Source organism: Prinia subflava, chromosome 16, assembly GCF_021018805.1.
Source record: "Prinia subflava isolate CZ2003 ecotype Zambia chromosome 16, Cam_Psub_1.2, whole genome shotgun sequence".
Taxonomy (NCBI): domain Eukaryota; kingdom Metazoa; phylum Chordata; class Aves; order Passeriformes; family Cisticolidae; genus Prinia; species Prinia subflava.
In genome coordinates, this window is record NC_086262.1 from 14,931,616 (window position 1) to 14,950,290 (window position 18,675).

Below are 18,675 nucleotides of genomic sequence, written 5' to 3' on the forward strand. Positions count from 1 at the left end.
CATGAAGTTTTGGGCAGGATTTAATGTATATAATTGTCCAGTATTCCCTTCTCAGCCTGTGCATGAGGATTTCTAATAAAGGAATTCTACAGGGAGGCAAAGCTCTGTTAGCAAGTTCCAGGAAGGCCTGATCTCCAGCCACATGATGGAATCTCCCATCATTATTTTATCTGTGTTCAGACCAATGGAGCTCAGGGGAAAATTGTATTTTCCAGCTGTGGCTGTATGTGATCTGCTTGTCCTTCCTTCCCAGTGCCAAGGTGGCAAAGCAGGTGGGTCTGAACTCTGCCACTTTTGGGCAGGGAGAGCTGGACTCTGTGTGCACTGTAGGAAGCACAGTCCTGCTGCCTTGGCTCTCCTGTTGCCAAGGGAACAAGCCTTTCAAAACAAGGCAGGTCGCTTCAACCTCCTCACTTGTGCTGCAGCCTCTTCTCTTGGGATTTGAGGAATGGTGTTCAGTTAAAGGCAGTTTACCTTTTCTCAGCAAGCTCCTGACTTGAAAGATTTTTGGAGCTGGAAGGTGTAGGCTCAGTGGCTTGAGTCCCAGAACTGTGAATGGGGTGGATGAAGCCTGTGAGCTTTGCACTGGGTTTGATGTTGTTCTGGTCATTGTTTGTCATCCTCTCAGTGGTCTTGCTTAGAATCACAATTTCAGCATCACTTAAAGCCAGGCTGCCACACTGTGCTGTCACCCTGGAAGAGACAGCACAAACTAGATGGGCTGGAAGTGTAATCTGCCTGTTCAGAGAGTGAAGGTGTTTCCAGGAGAAGATTAATACATTGCAGCAAACTGCTGGGAGAAGTTTCTATCCCTTGTTTTCAAGTGTTGTTTGCTCCATTCTAATGCTTATGACCTGTCCTTTTCCACCAGCACACCCAGTACTGATTCAGTTCTTATTTATACCATATATGTTCAACATTCTTGCATAGAAAGTACCTTTAAAGAATCTTTGAATGTGCCCTTATGATTTAATTTCTTCTACTCTACACCTCTGTGCCTGAAGTATGGAGAGACTCATTGCAACTAATGTTGTGTCATGTTGCACCTAATCTTCTCGGTGTGTATGCATGTGTTTGCTTAAATACTGCTGTTCATGTTTTGTGTCCTAAATAAGACATTGTTTGGTACTAAAACATTGAACAATATGGGATGTATTGTGATGGGGGAGGCTCAACCTGGGTGAGTAAATCCTATCCAGAAGGATGTCAGTTCTGGGTGTTGCCAGCACTGTTGTTTTCCCAACGGTCAAGTGCTCTGGACTGTTTAATCATTAATCAGGGAGCAGCAGAAAAGAAATGTTCTGCCTGGTGTGTTGTGTCTCTCAAGGAAAAAATATTTAGAAATTTTTTGCCTTTTTTTTTTTTTTTTTTTTTTTTTTTTTTTTTTTTTTTTTGACAGTCTTTGGTGTAGGAAGATGACCAACCATAGATGTGTTAATCAGTTGTTTGTAAGAAAAAAAGCACAAACAAAACTAGAATAGCAATGTAGAATATAGACAGCAGCAGTCAAAGGGGTCTCCCTTAGTTGTGAGTAGAAATCCCCAGAACTGGCATTTATGTGGGAATGTTATTGAGCAAAATGAAAATTACCTCTCAAATTGTTACAGTTTTCTGTGTCTCTTTTTGTGTCTTTATTCTGTTACATACAAGGAGTTAATGCTGTTAAATTTCTTGAAATAGTTTCCAATCAGAAACCATACCGAGAGTACTATGTGGATGCCCTAGGAGAACCTTCAGAGAAAACCTGGGTTGCTGGGAAAGCTATTGTCCTCTTTGAAGGGAGACATCAGTTTGAAGAGCTCCCTGTTCTCCGGAAAAGAGGAAAGCAGAAGGAAAAAGGCTACAAACATAAGGTGAAAGAGCTGTTTTCTGTAATATGTTTTTATTTCTTTGAATCTGCACAGTACAAAATATTCCTTTATGCCTGGATTTGTACTTTGACAGCTTCTGTGAGACTGACTCTGCAGCAGGGCAGCCAGGGAAGGAATTCTTTGTGTTCTTACAGCAACATAGTTTCTAAACAGCCAGGAGTTTCCAGGCTCTCTTCTGTGCTGGGGTGTGGCCTGCTGCTTCCATTGCCCTGGACAGCTCTGGAAGGCAGAGGAATCTGGGCTCTGTTGGTGTGGGATCTGTTCAGAGGCACAGCCCTCTCCTGATGTGGATTGCAGCACTGCTAAAAATCTTCTGTGCTCTCTGGCAGCCTCCTTTGGCTGGTCTGAATCTGAGCTGGAGTTGCATGCTTCACTAGATCACTGTCTGAGATAAAGCAGTGGGGTTTTTAGCACTGCTTCAGTAATTCTCTTTATAGAAACCTGTTCGGACTTATAATTTGACTTGGAAAATGCTTTGTCAGTGAGCCTGTGGGAATGAGTTTTGTGGCTCATCGCATCATCTCCGTTTCCAAACATAACAGCCCTGAGCAGTTGTAGCCAGTTAATGTAATGTGACACAGGGGTCTGGTCTATGTCTTTAGGAAGGTGACTGCAGAAATAAACTCGTTAGAATTGCTGAAGTGAAGAACTACAGAGGCTACTGAGTTACCGTAAGAGAGCAAATAGTTATACTAGGCAATGGTATCTGGTTTTTCTTTTTCTCTTACTCTAAACCTTTATAACCTGTGTTAGTGCAGCACCATCAAATTGAATTTGCTCTTGCAGATGTGAGTCCCTGGGGGCAATGGCCTTATTTGGTTTTTCTTTTCCCAAGGGCATGTTCAGTATCTTCTTCAAGGACTTCTCTCCTTGTGTTCTCAGCCCTCCCACCAGCTAGTGACATGCTCCCAAGTAACTTCTCTGGTCCTAGAAGTGCTGCGTGGCTGAAATCTCATTCTGTATGTAAATGGATTGCCAGCATGCCCACAGCAGAGGGAATCAAATGTTTGTTGCTCACATAAACGTCCAGGTTTGCACCCCTGGAAGCCAAAATTGATGCAAAGCTGAGAGTATTTGGCTGGATTGCTATCAGGCTTCATAAAACTTCTTGAGTCTGCTGAGATGAGATTTCATTGGGTTTTTCTTTAAAAGAAAAGTGTCAAGGATGTAAGTTGTTCCTCCTGCCTTGGAATTGGTTTTGATTTTAGGAGCAGGGTAAAGCTTTTGGTTTGCTGTTGTGCAGCCAAAAACTACACATGCAGATAAGAAACAAGTTTCGTGTTGATTTTGAGTATTAGCAGAGGTTCCTGTTAAGTATGCAGAGAGCTTTCTGGTTTTTCTAAAGATAGAGTTAAACTGGGAGAATTCTCAGGAATGGACATTGTGAACTTGATAGAGCACATCTTAGATGTGTGAGGATCTCATGTTTGTCCCGAGGTGAGTTGATGGAGAGGGCAGATCGTGCTCTGAATTCAGGGGATGCGGGAAGAATCAACAATGAGCACAGCAAACAGGTCTGCTCAGATAGTTTGAGGAAAACAATGCTGCATTTGCCTTGCAAGGCTTGCTGGCTGCAGCTTTGCATTTCTGTGCCAGGGATCCATACCATATGCATTGCCCTTTACAGGCTGTTGTGTTCAGGATATGTTGGGATGCCAAGACATCTGGTTCCTCAGAGACCTGTACTTGCCAGTGTCTTTTTACTGTTCTGGGAATGCACAGGGCACAGCTGGAATGCAGGGTGCTTACCCAGGAGTACTTCCTGTGTCTGCCAGACACAGTCTCAGGGAATTCATGTGATTGTCTTAAAGATGCAAAATGCAGGAATGTCACTGTGTTCTGTGCCTTGTGCTCCTGGCTTTTGTCTTTGATTACCTACTCAAATTTTGTCTTTTTCTTGTCTCCTGACTTTTAAGGTTCCTCAGAGATTTAGGGCTAAATGGGAAGTCAGTGTTGGACAGGCAGAAGACATTCTTCTCGGAGGGCCAGAGGATCAGAAGTGCAGCCAGAACTCCAGCGAGCAGGACAGCGAGAAGGACGTGGAGCTGGAATACTACACCAATGGCCCTGGAGCAGAAAGGGACACGCCACTGAACGGCTGCTTTAAATCCTTGGCTTTTGACTCCAGACACGTGGCCAGCGAAAAAGGAAAATTGCACATCAAGCCACACGTGAAAACGACTTCTGAAAGCAGAAAAAGGACTAGAGTAAAAAAGAGTGGTGCAGGAGAGGAGGCATCGAGGGAAGAAATCAAAGACAAAACACCAGAGAGCATAGTCAGAAACGTGATTGTTGGGGACCTACCAGAGAAACACGCGTCTCACGAGCTTCGCCGGATTGCCAACAGCCTGACAGCATCCAGCAGCACCAGGGAAAACCATTTGCTTTCCTCCTTTGGAGAAAGACGTTTTGAAAAGACACCTTTAAAACCAGACTATGAGAATCGTAAAATCGATGCTCTGAAAAACACCTTCCAAGGGGATTTGTTTTCCAGCTCGTCTTTTGAGAGAGAAAAGAGCTCCCTGGGCATTTTGTGCAGTTCCAAGTTAAAAATACACTATTCTGCATCTGATGCTGGTGTAGAGAAAAAACGAACTGAATCAGATTCTTCTTCTTCCCTCTCTGATGGTGGGAACAGTGATGTAGATACCATGGACCAAAGTTCAGAGAGAGCCTCTAGTGCTCTTGAAGTTAGTGATTCTTCAGATAAAGTGGAGAAGGACTTTCCTATGACGTCAAGTGGAAACATTAAACTTTCCATGTATCTTTCTCAGAAGAGCAGCAGAAGGGCCAGGAAGAAGTCTCACAGAGATCGCAAACCTCTGGGAGGTTCGGTAACCAACAGACTTGATGCTGAATTTGCAGATGGGGAGCTTGAAGTAGGTTTCTCTGATGCTGAGATGTCATTGACACCTCTCGAGTGCTCTTTGGATGTGAGAAATGACAATCTTTCCCTGGCAAACAAGCACACTACCCCCCAAAGTGTTTCCAAGGACAGCTCCTGGCCTGCTGTTACAAATCAAGCAATCTTGAAACCGAAAAGTGTGAAATTACCCCGAATTAGGAGTATAAAATGTAAACATAAAGAGAAGGTTGCTGGGTTGGAGCCTTCTCTTGCAGAAGAGGATGGTGGTATGAATCGCTGCTCTTCAGATACCAAAGGTTTCTCTGGCCTTCCAAGAGATTCTCTTCAGAGAAGTGGAAAAGTTGATGGTCAGAAACTGTTGAACAACATGCACGAGAAACCCAGGGATTCTGCTGAAATCGAAACAGCCGTGGTGAAGCACGTTCTGTCAGAGCTGAAGGAACTGTCATATCGCTCCATGAATGACGATGCCAGTGACTCTGGCACTCAAAAGGCCACAGTGCCTTTGCTTTTCTCTTCTGCCTCTGGTCATGGTCGTTTGCCTATTGAACCAGATTACAAATTCAGCACCTTGTTAATGATGTTGAAAGATATGCATGACAGTAAGACAAAAGAACAGCAACTGATGACTGGTCAAAATATAGTCCCATTTCGAAATGCCAGCACAGGTGATAGTTCTGGAAGCAATTCTGCAAGCGGTCTCAAGTCTTTGTCTATTGTAGGTCCCCCATATAAAATAGAAAAAAATGGAGATTGTGTCCAGGAAACAGTAACTCCAAACTCCACTATAAGCAACTCCTCATTTTCACGCAGTCCTCCAACCAAGTTGACAGGGATTGGTACTGGTAAAAGGGAGCCTGCGAGTGCTGCTGTTTCTGGGACAAACGGCACAAATTGCATGTCCAAACGCAACTGTTCAAAATCTAAGCAGTCATCAAAGCTTGGAGATAAAACAGTTTCAAACAGAAAGGACTTAAAACCAGGAGGGCCAAGTAAGTTACTAAGTCGGTTACCCAGAGATTCAGGAGAACATGCATTCCGTGTGCACGGTTCGGTTACCAGTCCTCTAGGGAATGAGGCAGAAGATGCTGAGAGGAAAGAGTGTATTGATTTAACAGAGCATTCAACTGATGAAGACTCTGCCTGTTTATCTGATGACAATTTAGGTCGTATTGGAAGGAGACCTGAAGCTGGTAGAAATAAAGAGAGCTGCAATTCTGCTGAAAATGGGGAGAGTCCAGACTTGGATTCAGAGGCAAATAGTGAGAGCTCTCTTGGTGATGAGTCTAATGATACAAATCACGTAGCACCCAAAAAGCGATGGCAGCGTTTTAACCAAAGCAGTGCTAGATCTAATAAGCACACCAGTAGATCTAGGGAACAAGGAAACTTGGAGAGTGCCTTTGGCCTGAATTCTCGTGGCTTTTCACTGAAGGGAAATGAGTGCTTGGGACGTAGGCATTCCCCTCATTCAAAGGTGCTTGAGGGAGACCTGGCAGTTCAGGACTTTGAGAATCGTGTAGACTTAGTTGATAAACGTTTGAATGTATGTGGTAAGCCAAACACCAGTGTGATGGACTCAGAAACAGAGCTTGGCAACTTTGCTCCCCAGTCTGAATTCTCTGCACAAGGTAAGGGAGCTGGACTTGCGCCAGAGTGTTTGTATACATTTTACACTTTTTTATTTAAAGGATAAGTTACAAAACTTGTGGCTGTCTGACAATGTGAAGATGTCTACGTCTGAGCAGAAGAAAGTGTGGGACCTTGGTATGAGTTCTCTGAAAGCATGGAGGACAAAGGAGGCAGATTAATTATGAGCTTGTACTCAGGTTGTTGGTCAGAAAATCTTACACACATTATAAATATTAAGTTCTTCCATGGTGAAAGGTAAAATAAAAATCCTTCTGAGCCTGGGATTTTTTTTAACTTGCACCTTCATAATGTGTTCCTTAGAGCCACAAGCTTGGTGTTGGTGGGATAGGTCAGTGCCAGAAAGTTCCAGTAAACTGAGCCTCGATGGCTGCTCTGTTTTTTATCTTTTATGTGCTGTTTGACATAGTTTGTCTTTGATTTGTTCTGTAGGATTTCCTCAAGACAATGTGTTGGGAGTTTTTTGGGTTTTAGTGTGGAATTTTATTATGTGCTCACAGTGAATTGTGGAGCCCCACAGATTTCAGGATTTACAGTTCTGGTGTGGCTGCCTGATGGGTGAAAGAGAGAACAGAAGAGAGGAAAGCTGCCAGGGAGGCTGGGCTGGAGGTGGGTGTGGAATATGGCAGACAGAAGTAAGGCAGCAGCATTGGAAAGGAAATGACCTAGGGAGGAGGAGGCTTCTGAGGACCAAAAGGCAAGAGAGCCCTGCCTCTCCCAGAGGTGGGGACATTTGGTTAAAGCCAAAGGAAGAAATAAAAGGGTGTGTGGAAGGAATAGGACAGAACCATATTTGGCATGTACCGTCCTCCGGCTTCTGCTGGGGATCTGGGGAAACACACCTTAAAAAACCCAGTAAAATTAGATTTTTGCAGAGGTTGCACCAAACTAAATTGCTCTATTCTAATTGCAATATCATAAAATAATACAACTAATCATAATTTTGAACCTGTGTGCTTTCTGTCACTTATATGTTCCCTCAGTGTACATTTTGATGTGTGTATTTTGCTTTTTGTGGTTCTGGAGGCAGCCTGCATTTCTGTTTCAATTGTGGCAGAGGCAGTTCCTGGCTTGGTGGTGGGACCTGCCCAAGGCAAGTTGCAGCAGGCACAGAAAACAAGCCTATAGGGTGTAACACATGGGGTAAAAGTTCTGGTTTTAAGTCATGACCAGCTTAATCATTCACTGACTCCTCTGGCTGGGTCTGGGTGTTTTTGAGGACTGAAGTCTCTACAGAGCAGGTGAGAGGATGCACGTTCTGGGCTGTGGGTTCTTCCTTCACACCAAGATCCAGACAGGTTCTTACGGCTTCGTGGTGGTTTGGCAGTTGAAGCATCCCTGCAGTGATGCTGTGTGAGGCAAAGATAGAGTTCTGCAAAGAGAGCTAGGAAGGAGGATGCAGTAAAGACAGTAAAGAGGAGGGAGAGGCAGTAAAGTTGGGAGGCTCTAAATAGTTGCCTGGTGAGGATACTCATCCCATAACTGCTGAAATGTGTGTTTCGCTCAGACACCTGTGCAGAGTGTTAATAGAGGCTGAAAATAGCTGTGTTTGAGAAAGTTGTGTCTTTCTTCTGTTTTGGCCAAGTTTGACATTTTCATGCTTGTTTAACCACAAAGCCACAATAAAATGTAGCAGTCTTGTCCAACATCCCTGTTTAGAAGCGTTGCATTGAAATGCTTTGTTACAAAATGCTTCCGTTTTAAAGAAGAAAAAGGCACCTCCTACAAATAAAATGAAACAAAGAGAATATTTATTGTTTGTTCCAAAACTTCCAGGAGACCACAGGTATTTTCATGACTAGGGGAAATCTTTGGGCAGTATTGCTTAATGATTTTGAGTGCTAAAAAAGTCAGAGATATTCAGAGGTATTCTGGGAAGTGAAAAAAGACATAAATGTGCATCACCTTGTTTTTGCAGCTTGATGAGATGTTACAGAGTGCCAGGGTTCAGTTTTTTGGAGCCTGCCATGCGTTGGCGTGTTGTGGCACGGGTGGTTAGGGTTGTGGTGAGGAAACACCTTTTACCTTGCAATGGTACCACACTGCAGAGACGAGAAGTGTCGCAGTCACTGGCTCCCTGATCTCATTGTGGAACAAACAAAGCAATAAATGGCCTTGCAGTAGCAGATGGGGAATTTGTAGTGTACAAAAAAATGCCAGGGAGGAGGGGAAGGGAAGGAATTAAGCTTACATGTTCCTAGTGAAACTACTGACTGAACTGTGTTATGGGAAAACAGTGTTTTCCTGTGCCCCTGCACTAAAACCAAAAGACTGGGTAAACAGCAAAAGAGTAATGAATTACTAATGGCCTTTGGTTCTGGTAAAAGAACTGCAGGCAAGTTAGATGTAGCTTGTAGGGACATGTTGGGTGAAATTTCAGGAGCCTCTCAGTCTGATGTGTTTTGATTTCTTACCTGAACCTTGAAGTCCTTAAAAATCCCCCCTGCTAAGTTGGGATTTTGGAAAATAGGAAAACCAAAAGTTCTTTAGGCTGTCTCAAAGAATTATCAGCTCTTCCCACATGGAACCTCTGGAAGAGAAGGCAGGAACAGCTATTATCCACAGATGTCTTGTGATTGTCTCAAAAACACAGTCTTGAAGCTGCTTTCCTTTTTCTTAGCACATTCAGAGAGGAAGCGCCTTAGAAAGCCGAGTAAACGGCTTCTGGAATATGCAGAAGAATATGATCACTTGTTTGCACCCAAGAAAAAATCAAAGAAGGGCCAGGAGCAATTGCAAAAGGTGGGTGAAGGCCAGTGTGCTTTTCGTGGTTATTACTCCAGGGCTCTGGTCTGTGTGTGTTTGTGTTGTTGGTGGCTGAGTGTTCTTGCTGTGTGCATTGTGTGTTTTCACCAACATATTTCACCATGCCAGGTGAATTCTGTGGCGAGGTCTGAATTTGAAGGAGGCGTTCCTGCACAATGCAGTCCTAACAGAGATACCCAGCGGGGGGCAAGTTCTTTGGTTTCAACTCCATCTTCAACCAAAGAGTCCCCTCCTGTCCTTGAAGCAGAGTGTTCCTTCTCAGAACTGGGATCCCACTCCACTGATCCCCCTAATCAAGTTCCAGGAGGATCTTCAGATTTTCCAGAGGTGGTGGTTCTGTCTTCCTCAGATGCTTCTGAAGTTTCTGCTTCTCCAGATGCAGAAGAGGGATTCCTGAAAGCAGGTAAGTGGCAGGTTTTGTGATAATGCTTTTGTAAGTGAAAATAACACAAGTTCAGTGGAAAAATGATGCTTGGGGGGCAGCATGAAAAGGTCAGTGGCTGTTGCTCTGTTTGTTCTTGCCTTCCTTCACTCACTGACTTACTGTGTTGAGAATGAGAGAGGGCAGGTGCAAGGGTGTCCAGTGACCTGGTGCTGTTGCCTTTCTGTAGACCGTGGTGGTCCTTAGATCCTGGCACAGAATGCCTGTTTCGTCCAAATGAAGGAGGCCACAACTCCTCTGAGTCTTTGCTGTCTGTGCTTCCAAACAGTGACATTCCTTTAGCATGATGGTCTCTTGTTGCTATAAACTCCTTTGGATGAACATTGCTGTGCTGAGGGTGATGCACAAAGTCTAAGCTGCATTGCTCATGGAGTGACCTTTTACCCTCCTAGATAGCTCAGGGAGCTGTAGCACAAAATTCCCTCTGGAAAAACTTTCTCCTTAAGAGGTTCTAAGCATCTGTAGAAATTTTTGAAGACTTGTGTGAACAGTGAGCCAGGACCTTGTCTTTCAGTAAGGCACAGTGTAGAGGGAGTGTGATTTGAGGGGCCTTTTGCCTTTCCAGCAGTGTCAGTCTCAGGGTCTCCTTTCAGTATGTTTATTCTCTGATAGCATCTAAAGACATGTCCAGAGTTAAAGCCCTGATGTTCTTGCTGTGCTAACTTGGAGGAAACACTGTTCCTAAAGAGCTTGTAGTAAGAAAAAATAAACCAGGCAGGCAGATTTATGGTCAGTGGGAGGTCAGTTAGCCTGTCATGTGTGAGGGAAGAGGGATTGCCTCTGGAGACTTGTGGGTGTCACAAGGAAGTGGGAAGTTAGAGGAGATTAAAGGAGAAAAAACTAAGGATGTGAACCCAAGATTGGAGATGCAGGAGAACAGAACAGGCTGCAGCAGTGGGAGCAAGCATCCAGTCTGCAGGGTTTGTGTAGCTCTGTCCCCTCATTTCCCCTCGCCTCTTGCTGGAGCACACAGATTGGGCAGAAGCTTGTCTTGAGGGTTAGAAGTGTGATGGATGAGCTGTGCCTACAGAGGTGTCAAAGGGCACAGCTGAGACTGTCGAAGGCAGCAGATGAATGGGGTGGGATGGGTGACAGGCTGTGTCTGTGAAGTGTCACTTCAGTGCACTCAGCATCAGCATTTCCTGGTTCTAAGTTTATACTGTTGCCAAAATTAGTGAAGGAGCCCAAGTCCAGCAACTTCCCACCTCCCGAGGGCCAGGATAAAGCTTGAGTAGGAAACAGTGCAGGTTACACCTAGTTTTGTTGGGGTATCTTTTCTCAGGTTAAACCAGGATTGTGATCTCCAGCATGTTTACTACAGCAGCATGAATGCTGGTGTGAGGGATGTGAGAGTGTAGGCAGGGCTGTGTCAGTGGTAGGACTGGCTTATGCAGATCAAAGTGTTTGGGAAATTATGATGTGAATTGTGCTGCCAGCATGTGTTACCTACTGGCAGTGAGTTCACAGCCTTTCCTTTGTGGGTGGATTTTTATATTACATATTGAGGTGAGCCTGAAGGTCATGGCAGACTGAGGTCTGTTTTTATTGAAGTTGTACAGAAGCAGGTAATTGGCATCTCTGCCCTAGGAGCTTATCCCAAAGACAGGATGAAACAGATTGTTTTGAACTGTTGGCTGCTATTTACTTAATGGTCGTAATCTGATTGAAGACAAGAAAACCCCTGTTTATCTGATGTGGAGGGTTTTATTGCAGGAACCCTTGAAAGCAAGCGTCAAAGGAAGCCCACTAAAAAGCTCTTGGAATCCAATGACTTGGACACTGCCTTTATGCCAAAGAAGGAGGAATGGACTCCCCAAAAGAAGGTACTTTCCTTCCAGCTCTGTTGAAAACCGGATAGAAAACAGGCCTAGACAGCAGATCCTGCTGAACAAGACACAGTGCAATGGGATGTGGTTTTCTATTGGCTGCAGCCCAGGAGTAAAGGTCCACCCTTCCCAAGGTGCTGGTTGCTGTGTTATGATGAAATAATCCCCTGTCCCCCACCCCTCCCGGGTTGTGATGGAGATGGGGTCGTTTGGCTTAAAATCTCCTTTTTTCAAAATTGATTGATATGGAAAAGGAGTCATCTGGATGCTGGCTGGGAAGGTATGAGCAGAAATATTCTGCACAGAGGCTTTCTGCCATGTTACAGTGTAGCTTGAACTTGAACCTAAGGCTTTGTCCTTTTCCATCAGATTTCCTCTAAGCAGTGTTTTCTTTGTTACCTTCCCAAGTGAGCTGATGAATGCATGCAAGTGCAGAGCTTGAAGCAGGGTGGAGACTTGAGGTGAATCACATGTAGGATGCTGTGTCTGATTTAGATTTTTGAATAGAATGCTGCTCTTCTCCACTGAATACTCAATATTCAGTGACATGGTTTGGAAAAAAGCAACTTGTGTTTATTTCAGATCATGTACCTGCACAAAACCTGTTCCCACTGTTCATAAAGCTGAGTAATAACACTTCTTTCCTTTTTCTTTCACTATGAGGCACAGTTTTAGTACAGTTATCACCATAGCAGTAATGTACAGGCCATTTCAGACCATTTAAGGTCTGTAAAAGTGTAAACTCAGAGGAGAGTGTCTTTTCCTAGCACCTTAGAGAGTATTAGCAGCCTTTTAGGGAGAGCACAGGAAGCAGTGAATGGTGAAGCTGATGAGCACAAGACACATCACACTCCACATTCCTTCCTGCCCAGGGACAGCCTTTTACATGTGTGATTTATCACACACACAAACCAAATATTTTCTTGTAAAATCTTTAATGACTGATGGATTCATGACCTGGATGGTAAATTAGGTGTTGCAGTCATTCCAAAAGGTTTCATGGCTGAGCAGTGTGTGCCTGTGTTTTCATCTGGTGACTTGGCTCTCTCTCCTGTGTGTTTGTAGGCTGCTGGCCCTTCAGAGAGTGACAACTCGGAGCTCTACTCACCAGCCCACTTCCAGGACCTGGGAGAAGGTAAGTAAAGGCAGGCATAGCAGGGCAGACTGTGACATTTGGATCAGTGCCTGTGGCACTGTAAGTGCTTGGTGTTCTGGGTTCAGCAGCCCAGCAAAAGTTGCTTAAACCAGTATAAATTGGTGATTCTCTGATGGCTGCAGGGCAGAGTGCCTGGAGGCTGGTGCTGCCCCAGCCCTTAGGCCCTCAAAGAACATGCGACCCAGCCTGAAGCCCTCAGAAAGCTGCAGAATTGTTGGTGTCACCTGCAGCAAGGGAATTATTTCTGCATTTTCCTTGAATGGTCTTTCTGTTGCATCCCAGCTTCTGAAAAACTCTTGGAGAAGCAGCGGAAGCGCAAGAGGCAGCGCCACACCTCTGCTGCAGTCCATTCCAAGAAGGAGAAGAATGAGGAGGGGCTGGGGGAGACCCCACACTCTGAGGTACTGTTGGGTCTTCATGCTCTCATCCCTATAATGTGTTTGCTGCTTCCCAGGTTGCTTGGCAGAGCCTAAGCTAGAGGCATCTTCTGGCCTGTCATTTAAAAATTTGTCCTACTGATGCAGCTGCATGAGCTGGGGTTAGGCTGAAGACACCTCCTTGATTTAGTAGCTGTTTTATTATGATGCTGAAGTCAGGCTCTGTTTTCAAACTGCTACTCAGCTGATTCTCTGTTAGAGAGGCTATTCTGAATTCATGGAACCAGGTTTTGCCTGGCATCTTGCTTTGCACCTCAGAAAATCAAACTGCTGTGAAAGGTCTTCTCTGGGGGGTGGGACTCTTGCCCCTTCACACACCAGTATGAAGCACAAGCACTAGACTGGACTTCAGCTCCTTCTGCTTGCACCTGAACACCAGGAAGAGCCAAGAACCCCATTGGAGGGGCTGGGGGGGACTGTCTGTGACTGCTCTCAAGAGCCTCTGAGAGCATTCTGCCATCCAGCAGAAAGGGATAAGTGAGGCAATTCCCTCTACTGCATATTAGCAGGGTCAGTGTACAAATATCTCTGACAAGCACATTTTGCCTTTTAGGAATGAGCCAGTTTTCAGCAAGTGTAGGGGAAGCAAGACTTCCTGTGCCAGGCAGAACACCTCTGGGCCTCTCGCCATCGCCTCTCACTTCCAGTGGCCCAGATTCAGCAGCAGGCAGGATAGTCAGTATGTATTTCAGGAGCCAATTATAGATAAATATTGTTATATTTGTTGTTGTAACACAGTTTACAGGAGAACACAAACCTCTCACCACTTTAAACAGTTCCAGCCGTCCTGCTGCATTTTGGAAAGGGCATTTCTGATAAAGTTAATAAATTGAGGTAATACCCTTGGTCCATGTAAACTTTCCTGTGCTGGTGTTAGTGTTCTTTTTTAAGTGTGCTCATCTGGATTAATGTTTTAAAACAGCCTGTACAAATATCTTTGCCAGTGCTGGGTAGGGGCAAGTTAACATTGTCTGCTGTATCCACTAAGACAGTTTATTCTCTGTGAAAAGAGGGGCAGTTCAGAGCAGCAAAGATCTAGGCCATGGCTCTGAATCCTGTACCCACCACTCACTGCAGAGGAACCCCAGTCTTAAGTGCCTCCAGCTGTAGACATCTGTATTGAGTACCAGAAGTCAGGTATGGTGTAAACCATGCCAAAAAAAAGAGTCAGTGCTTGGCACCTTTGCCAGCATCCCTTTCTGTGTAATTGTGTCTCTTTAGCTGCCGTGGTGGGTGTTCATCCCCCGGGTGCTTGGGTTCTGGAGAGTGTTGGGATGCAGTGGACATGCAGTTGTGCTCATGTGGAATTCAGACCATGCTGGTCCCTCAGTGACTGCACACACTGGGCAGGGAACTCCATTTTACTAGAAAAAATACATGGTCTGATGATACAGCACAGTGGAGCCTTGGATCCAGCTGCCTTCCAGGGAAAAGAGGGCAGAGGAAAGCTTGTCAGCCTGGGCTGAGCTAAGCAGCTTTCTCTGACCTTGCCCATCTGTGGAGCCAGGAGTGCAAATTTACAACATCAGAGCAGTAAGAGACTGACAGAATGGGATGGAAAATGGTGTTGAAATGGTTGTCAAGGTTGTGAGCCAAGGTCAGGCTGTGCCAAAGAACAGGTCAGGCTTTGGGATTGTGCCAGACACAGCAGCAGGGATAGTTCTGGAAGAAGACCTGGGGTGAGTTTTTTTTCTGCAGGAGGTATGTAGTGTTGCAGTCCTTGTGCTGGGCAGAAGAAGGAGGGGAAACAGTGACAGGTCCTTGAGTGATGGCCTTGAGTGGCAGTGCCCTTTTTCTTGTTCACAAAGAATGGGCCTTGCCCATCCTGCCTAGCTCTGACATCCCTTCCCTGGGCAGTTCTGGGAGCAGTGTTAGAACAAGGCTGGACTCTGTAAGATATGGTGGAGTGGCAGTAGCCTGTAATTGGGATTTTCCCTAGAACTCCAAAGTGGGCTGGAAGCTGGCAGGGTGGTGTTTCCTAGCCTTTAGTTCCCTATCCTGACAAAATCCGTGGCACTGCTGCTGAGTGTAGCTGCAGGACCAGCTGTATTTTGTGGTAGAAACAAGTGTCTCTAGGATACTGCTGTTCTTCCCTGGTCCCACGGGCACTGTGGGAAGCCTTATGGCAAGATGCTTGACTTGGCCCATGAGTGTGTGGTTGGGCCTTTATCATTTGAAACCCATCCTCTCCCCAGGACGCTCATTCACCAGTGGATGTACAGGACAGTGGGAGACTCCGCACCTCAGTCAGGATGAGGTGCAAATGCCCTGCTGTGCTGCTCCTTTTGGGGTTGGCTGACTTCATACCAACACAGGCCTTGAGTACCTTTGTGTTTCCATTTTACATGGGTTAGGACAAGCTGAGATAAGTGTAGAGGAAAAATGTGGTTCATATAGTGTGTGACAGGTGCTATGAGGTTTTTCATGTGTTTCCAGTGTGAGTAAATACTGGGATGCATCTGGCTTTTTAGCCTACCTGATTTGTTTCTATTCAAGGCTGACTCCTTGCTCAGAGAGGGGTTGTGCACAGTTGAGTGTGTGTTTTTAATCATCTAGTAAACTAAGAGCTCTTTTCTTTCCTTTCCTGTATATCTTTTGGTGGAACTGTTTGGGGGATGTTCTCTCCAGGGTGGGTAACACACAAATCACCTGCCAAACTGATTACTGTCGGAGCTCAGTGACTGAAATTTGTAGTTTCCAAGTCAGGATAGGCGCTACTGACAGTCCTAATTGTAGTTTTCTCTTTAAAGGGGGAGACATTGGTTCATGGGACTGCTGCAAGCCCCAAAGAGGGTCATGAGGAGGGGTCAGAGAATGACCATGGAGTGCCTTCGTCCAAAAAGATACAGGGGGAGCGTGGAGGAGGAGCAGCTCTCAAGGAGAATGTGTGTCAGGTAGTATTCTTGAAGAAATCTCTTTGGAACTATCCCACTGTAAAGTATTTTTGTGTAAGTTCTGGGACACATTGGTGCCCCAGGTAAGCCCAGGTAGCCTCCAAGTACCTTTTGTAGAATTAATCAGGTTTTTGTGCTTTGTATCAAGCATTTCTCCCGCAATAGCCTTTCTTCCTCTTAAAGTTCACAGAGGTTAGGGAGATGTGACCAGCATAAGATACATTTTAGCCAATGTAGGATATCAAGGAGTCGATGATAACAGTGGTTATACACAAACTGCCTGAATTAACTGACACGAGAAAAGGTAGCATTTTTCCCCGGGGGGTCTCTGCCGGCAGTTCCGGCCAGCCTGGGGGGGCTTGCTGCTGTCTGGGATGCTGCAGGGAAGAAAATTGCTCAATTTTTGTGTTTCTTTCCCACAGATCTGTGAGAAGCCAGGGGAGTTGTTGCTGTGTGAGGCTCAGTGCTGTGGTGCTTTCCACCTGCAGTGCCTTGGGCTCTCCGAGATGCCAAAGGGCAAATTCATCTGCAATGAGTGTTCCACAGGTAGGGCAGCTTCTGTGAGTGCAGAACCTGGTGCATCCTTGACTGGAGTGATGTGCCTGCTGTAGGGCTGCTGGGTATAGCTGTCAGTCCTCAGTTATTGATTTGATGTCTGATAATGATTTTCTAATTAGAGTCATAGAAAATCACAGTGTGGTTTGGGTGGGAAGGGACCTTAAAGATCATCAAAATCCACTCCCCTGCCACGGGCAGGAGCACTTTCCACTAGACCAGGTTACTCCAAGCCCTGTCCAACCTGGCCTTGAATGCCTCCAGATATGAGGCATCCACAACTTCTCTGGGCAACCTATGCTAGGGCCTCACCACCCTCACACAGAAGAATTTTTTCATAATGTTTGATCTAGACATACTCTTTGTTGATTTGAAGTAATTAATAATGGCTTCAAATATTTGCCAGCCTTACTGTTGATTCAGACTTGGTGTACAAAGAAGCGAATATCCATGATCTGCTGGATAAGAGAAATTCTTACTTGGGACTGTGTAAAGGGGTCTGGTGGGGAGGAGGAGTCTTTTTCAGGCTGGAAAGGGGGGAAATCTCAAAGTAGGGTTATTGGTTTGTTTTTTTTTTCTTTTTTCCCTGGCCTGAAGTCCCAGCTATAATATTTATTATTTTGATAATAGGGTGGAGTTCTACTGCAGCTTCAAGCCAAACCAGCCTGGTGCAGAGACCTGTGCTCTGGGATGGGTGCAGCAGGCTGGGAAGTTGTGCTGTGCTGTTAGACAGCCTGGTGACAGCCTCAGGTCCTCCTTTAGCCCTCCCGTGTGACCATTGCATTGCTCTTTCTCCAGGGGTCCACACGTGCTTTGTGTGCAAGAGCTGCGGGGAGGATGTGAAGCGGTGCTTGCTGCCCCTCTGTGGGAAGTATTACCATGAAGCCTGCATACAGAAATACCCGCCCACAGTCCTGCAGAACAAGGGCTTCCGCTGCTCCCTGCACATCTGCATGACCTGCCATGCTGCTAACCCAGCAAACATCTCTGCCTCTAAAGGTACCCCACTCCTCCAGGGTGGTCTAGGGGGTGCAGTCACCTGGTTTTTCTTTGTTTCGTGTCCACCTGGTTCACCAGTCCTTTGCGTTGTTGCCTTTGTGTCCTTGCCACAGCACTGGCTGTGTTTGCTGAGGAATAGCTGCTCCCAGGGGAGTGGAAGGGGGTGGTGTCAGAGTGTGAGGCTCAGCAGCACTCCCCATGGTTGGACTTGGCAGCTGGAATGTTCTCAGGCTATCCAGAGGCTCGGATTCCTGCACGCCCAGCCTTGCCTCAGGCCTCAGTGGGTTTTTGAGGAAATCTCTGGAGCTGTACAGACACGCTCGTGTTTCTCCCACCTGCTCCTCACTCTGCCACTGCTGCAGATGGTGCCTTGCTTAGCAGCACAGGCTGTCAACAGAGCAGCATCAAGAGCAGCACAGGGCAAACTATGATATTGTTCTACTTATCCATTTTTTTTCTATGTAAACTCTCATTTTGTAGTAGAGACACCCTTGGGCTAAGCTTCCCAGGCAAACATTTGTTTGAGCTGTTTGCAGCAATACCTTGACCTTTAGCTCACAGCAAACTTAAAACTTTTGTGATTGCTGTGTATGTTTGCTTCTAAGGCTGCCTTTCTTGTATCCTTGGAATCTTAAGATGAGTGACATTAAGACTGACTCTATTTTTATCCTCAGAGTTGGTGTCATGTCAAAGTTGGCTTTTTTGCCCCCATTTATCAGTATTTGGTGTAGAAAACAACACCAAGGCCAAAAGCCTGCAACCCACAGCCGGCCACTTCCCCACTGAACATTTGCTGACTGCCTGCTGCTTCTTGGTGGTCACATTTACCCCTTTTCTCCCACCTCTTCTTCCTGTTTATTAATCTGCTGTGAGGAACTGAAAATGGGCTCTCAAAAACGTCACGTAAACTAGGCCTGTGGGGAAGTCTGAATTGCCTGGAAGTTCTGGAATTTCAGGGTAAAATCTGATAAACAAGAGGCAAGTGGCGGTGTTTGCAGAAGCTACATGGATTGATTTCATTATGTGCAGATAAGCACTTGGAACACCCCGTCTGTAATTACTGTCAGAGCTGATTTAGTAATTATTTGTGTATGATAGGAAGCAGTCCCAGACTGTGAACTCTTGAACTGTTCCTGCACGGCATGGAGGAGATCCTTCATTTCTAAATAATACAATTTTAACTATGGTATAGGTATTACAGATTTTATAATTT

General features: G+C 45.5%; 1 protein-coding gene across 5 annotated transcripts in view; it reads left to right on the plus strand.

Annotated features, from left to right (window-relative positions):
* NSD1 (nuclear receptor binding SET domain protein 1) overlaps nucleotides 1-18,675 on the plus strand; it is a 60,338-nt gene that overhangs the window by 18,386 nt on the left and 23,277 nt on the right. For 4 of the 5 annotated variants that reach the window (XM_063413407.1, XM_063413405.1, XM_063413404.1 and 1 more), the window contains exons 4-13: nucleotides 1,681-1,853; nucleotides 3,788-6,368; nucleotides 9,008-9,129; nucleotides 9,262-9,556; nucleotides 11,309-11,418; nucleotides 12,487-12,556; nucleotides 12,860-12,978; nucleotides 15,765-15,908; nucleotides 16,331-16,454; nucleotides 17,262-17,462. In XM_063413407.1, coding sequence (XP_063269477.1) covers nucleotides 1,681-1,853; nucleotides 3,788-6,368; nucleotides 9,008-9,129; nucleotides 9,262-9,556; nucleotides 11,309-11,418; nucleotides 12,487-12,556; nucleotides 12,860-12,978; nucleotides 15,765-15,908; nucleotides 16,331-16,454; nucleotides 17,262-17,462 — 3,939 coding nt within the window. The remainder of the gene's footprint in view (nucleotides 1-1,680; nucleotides 1,854-3,787; nucleotides 6,369-9,007; nucleotides 9,130-9,261; nucleotides 9,557-11,308; nucleotides 11,419-12,486; nucleotides 12,557-12,859; nucleotides 12,979-15,764; nucleotides 15,909-16,330; nucleotides 16,455-17,261; nucleotides 17,463-18,675) is intronic. The other variant, XM_063413408.1, reaches the window with a different exon arrangement.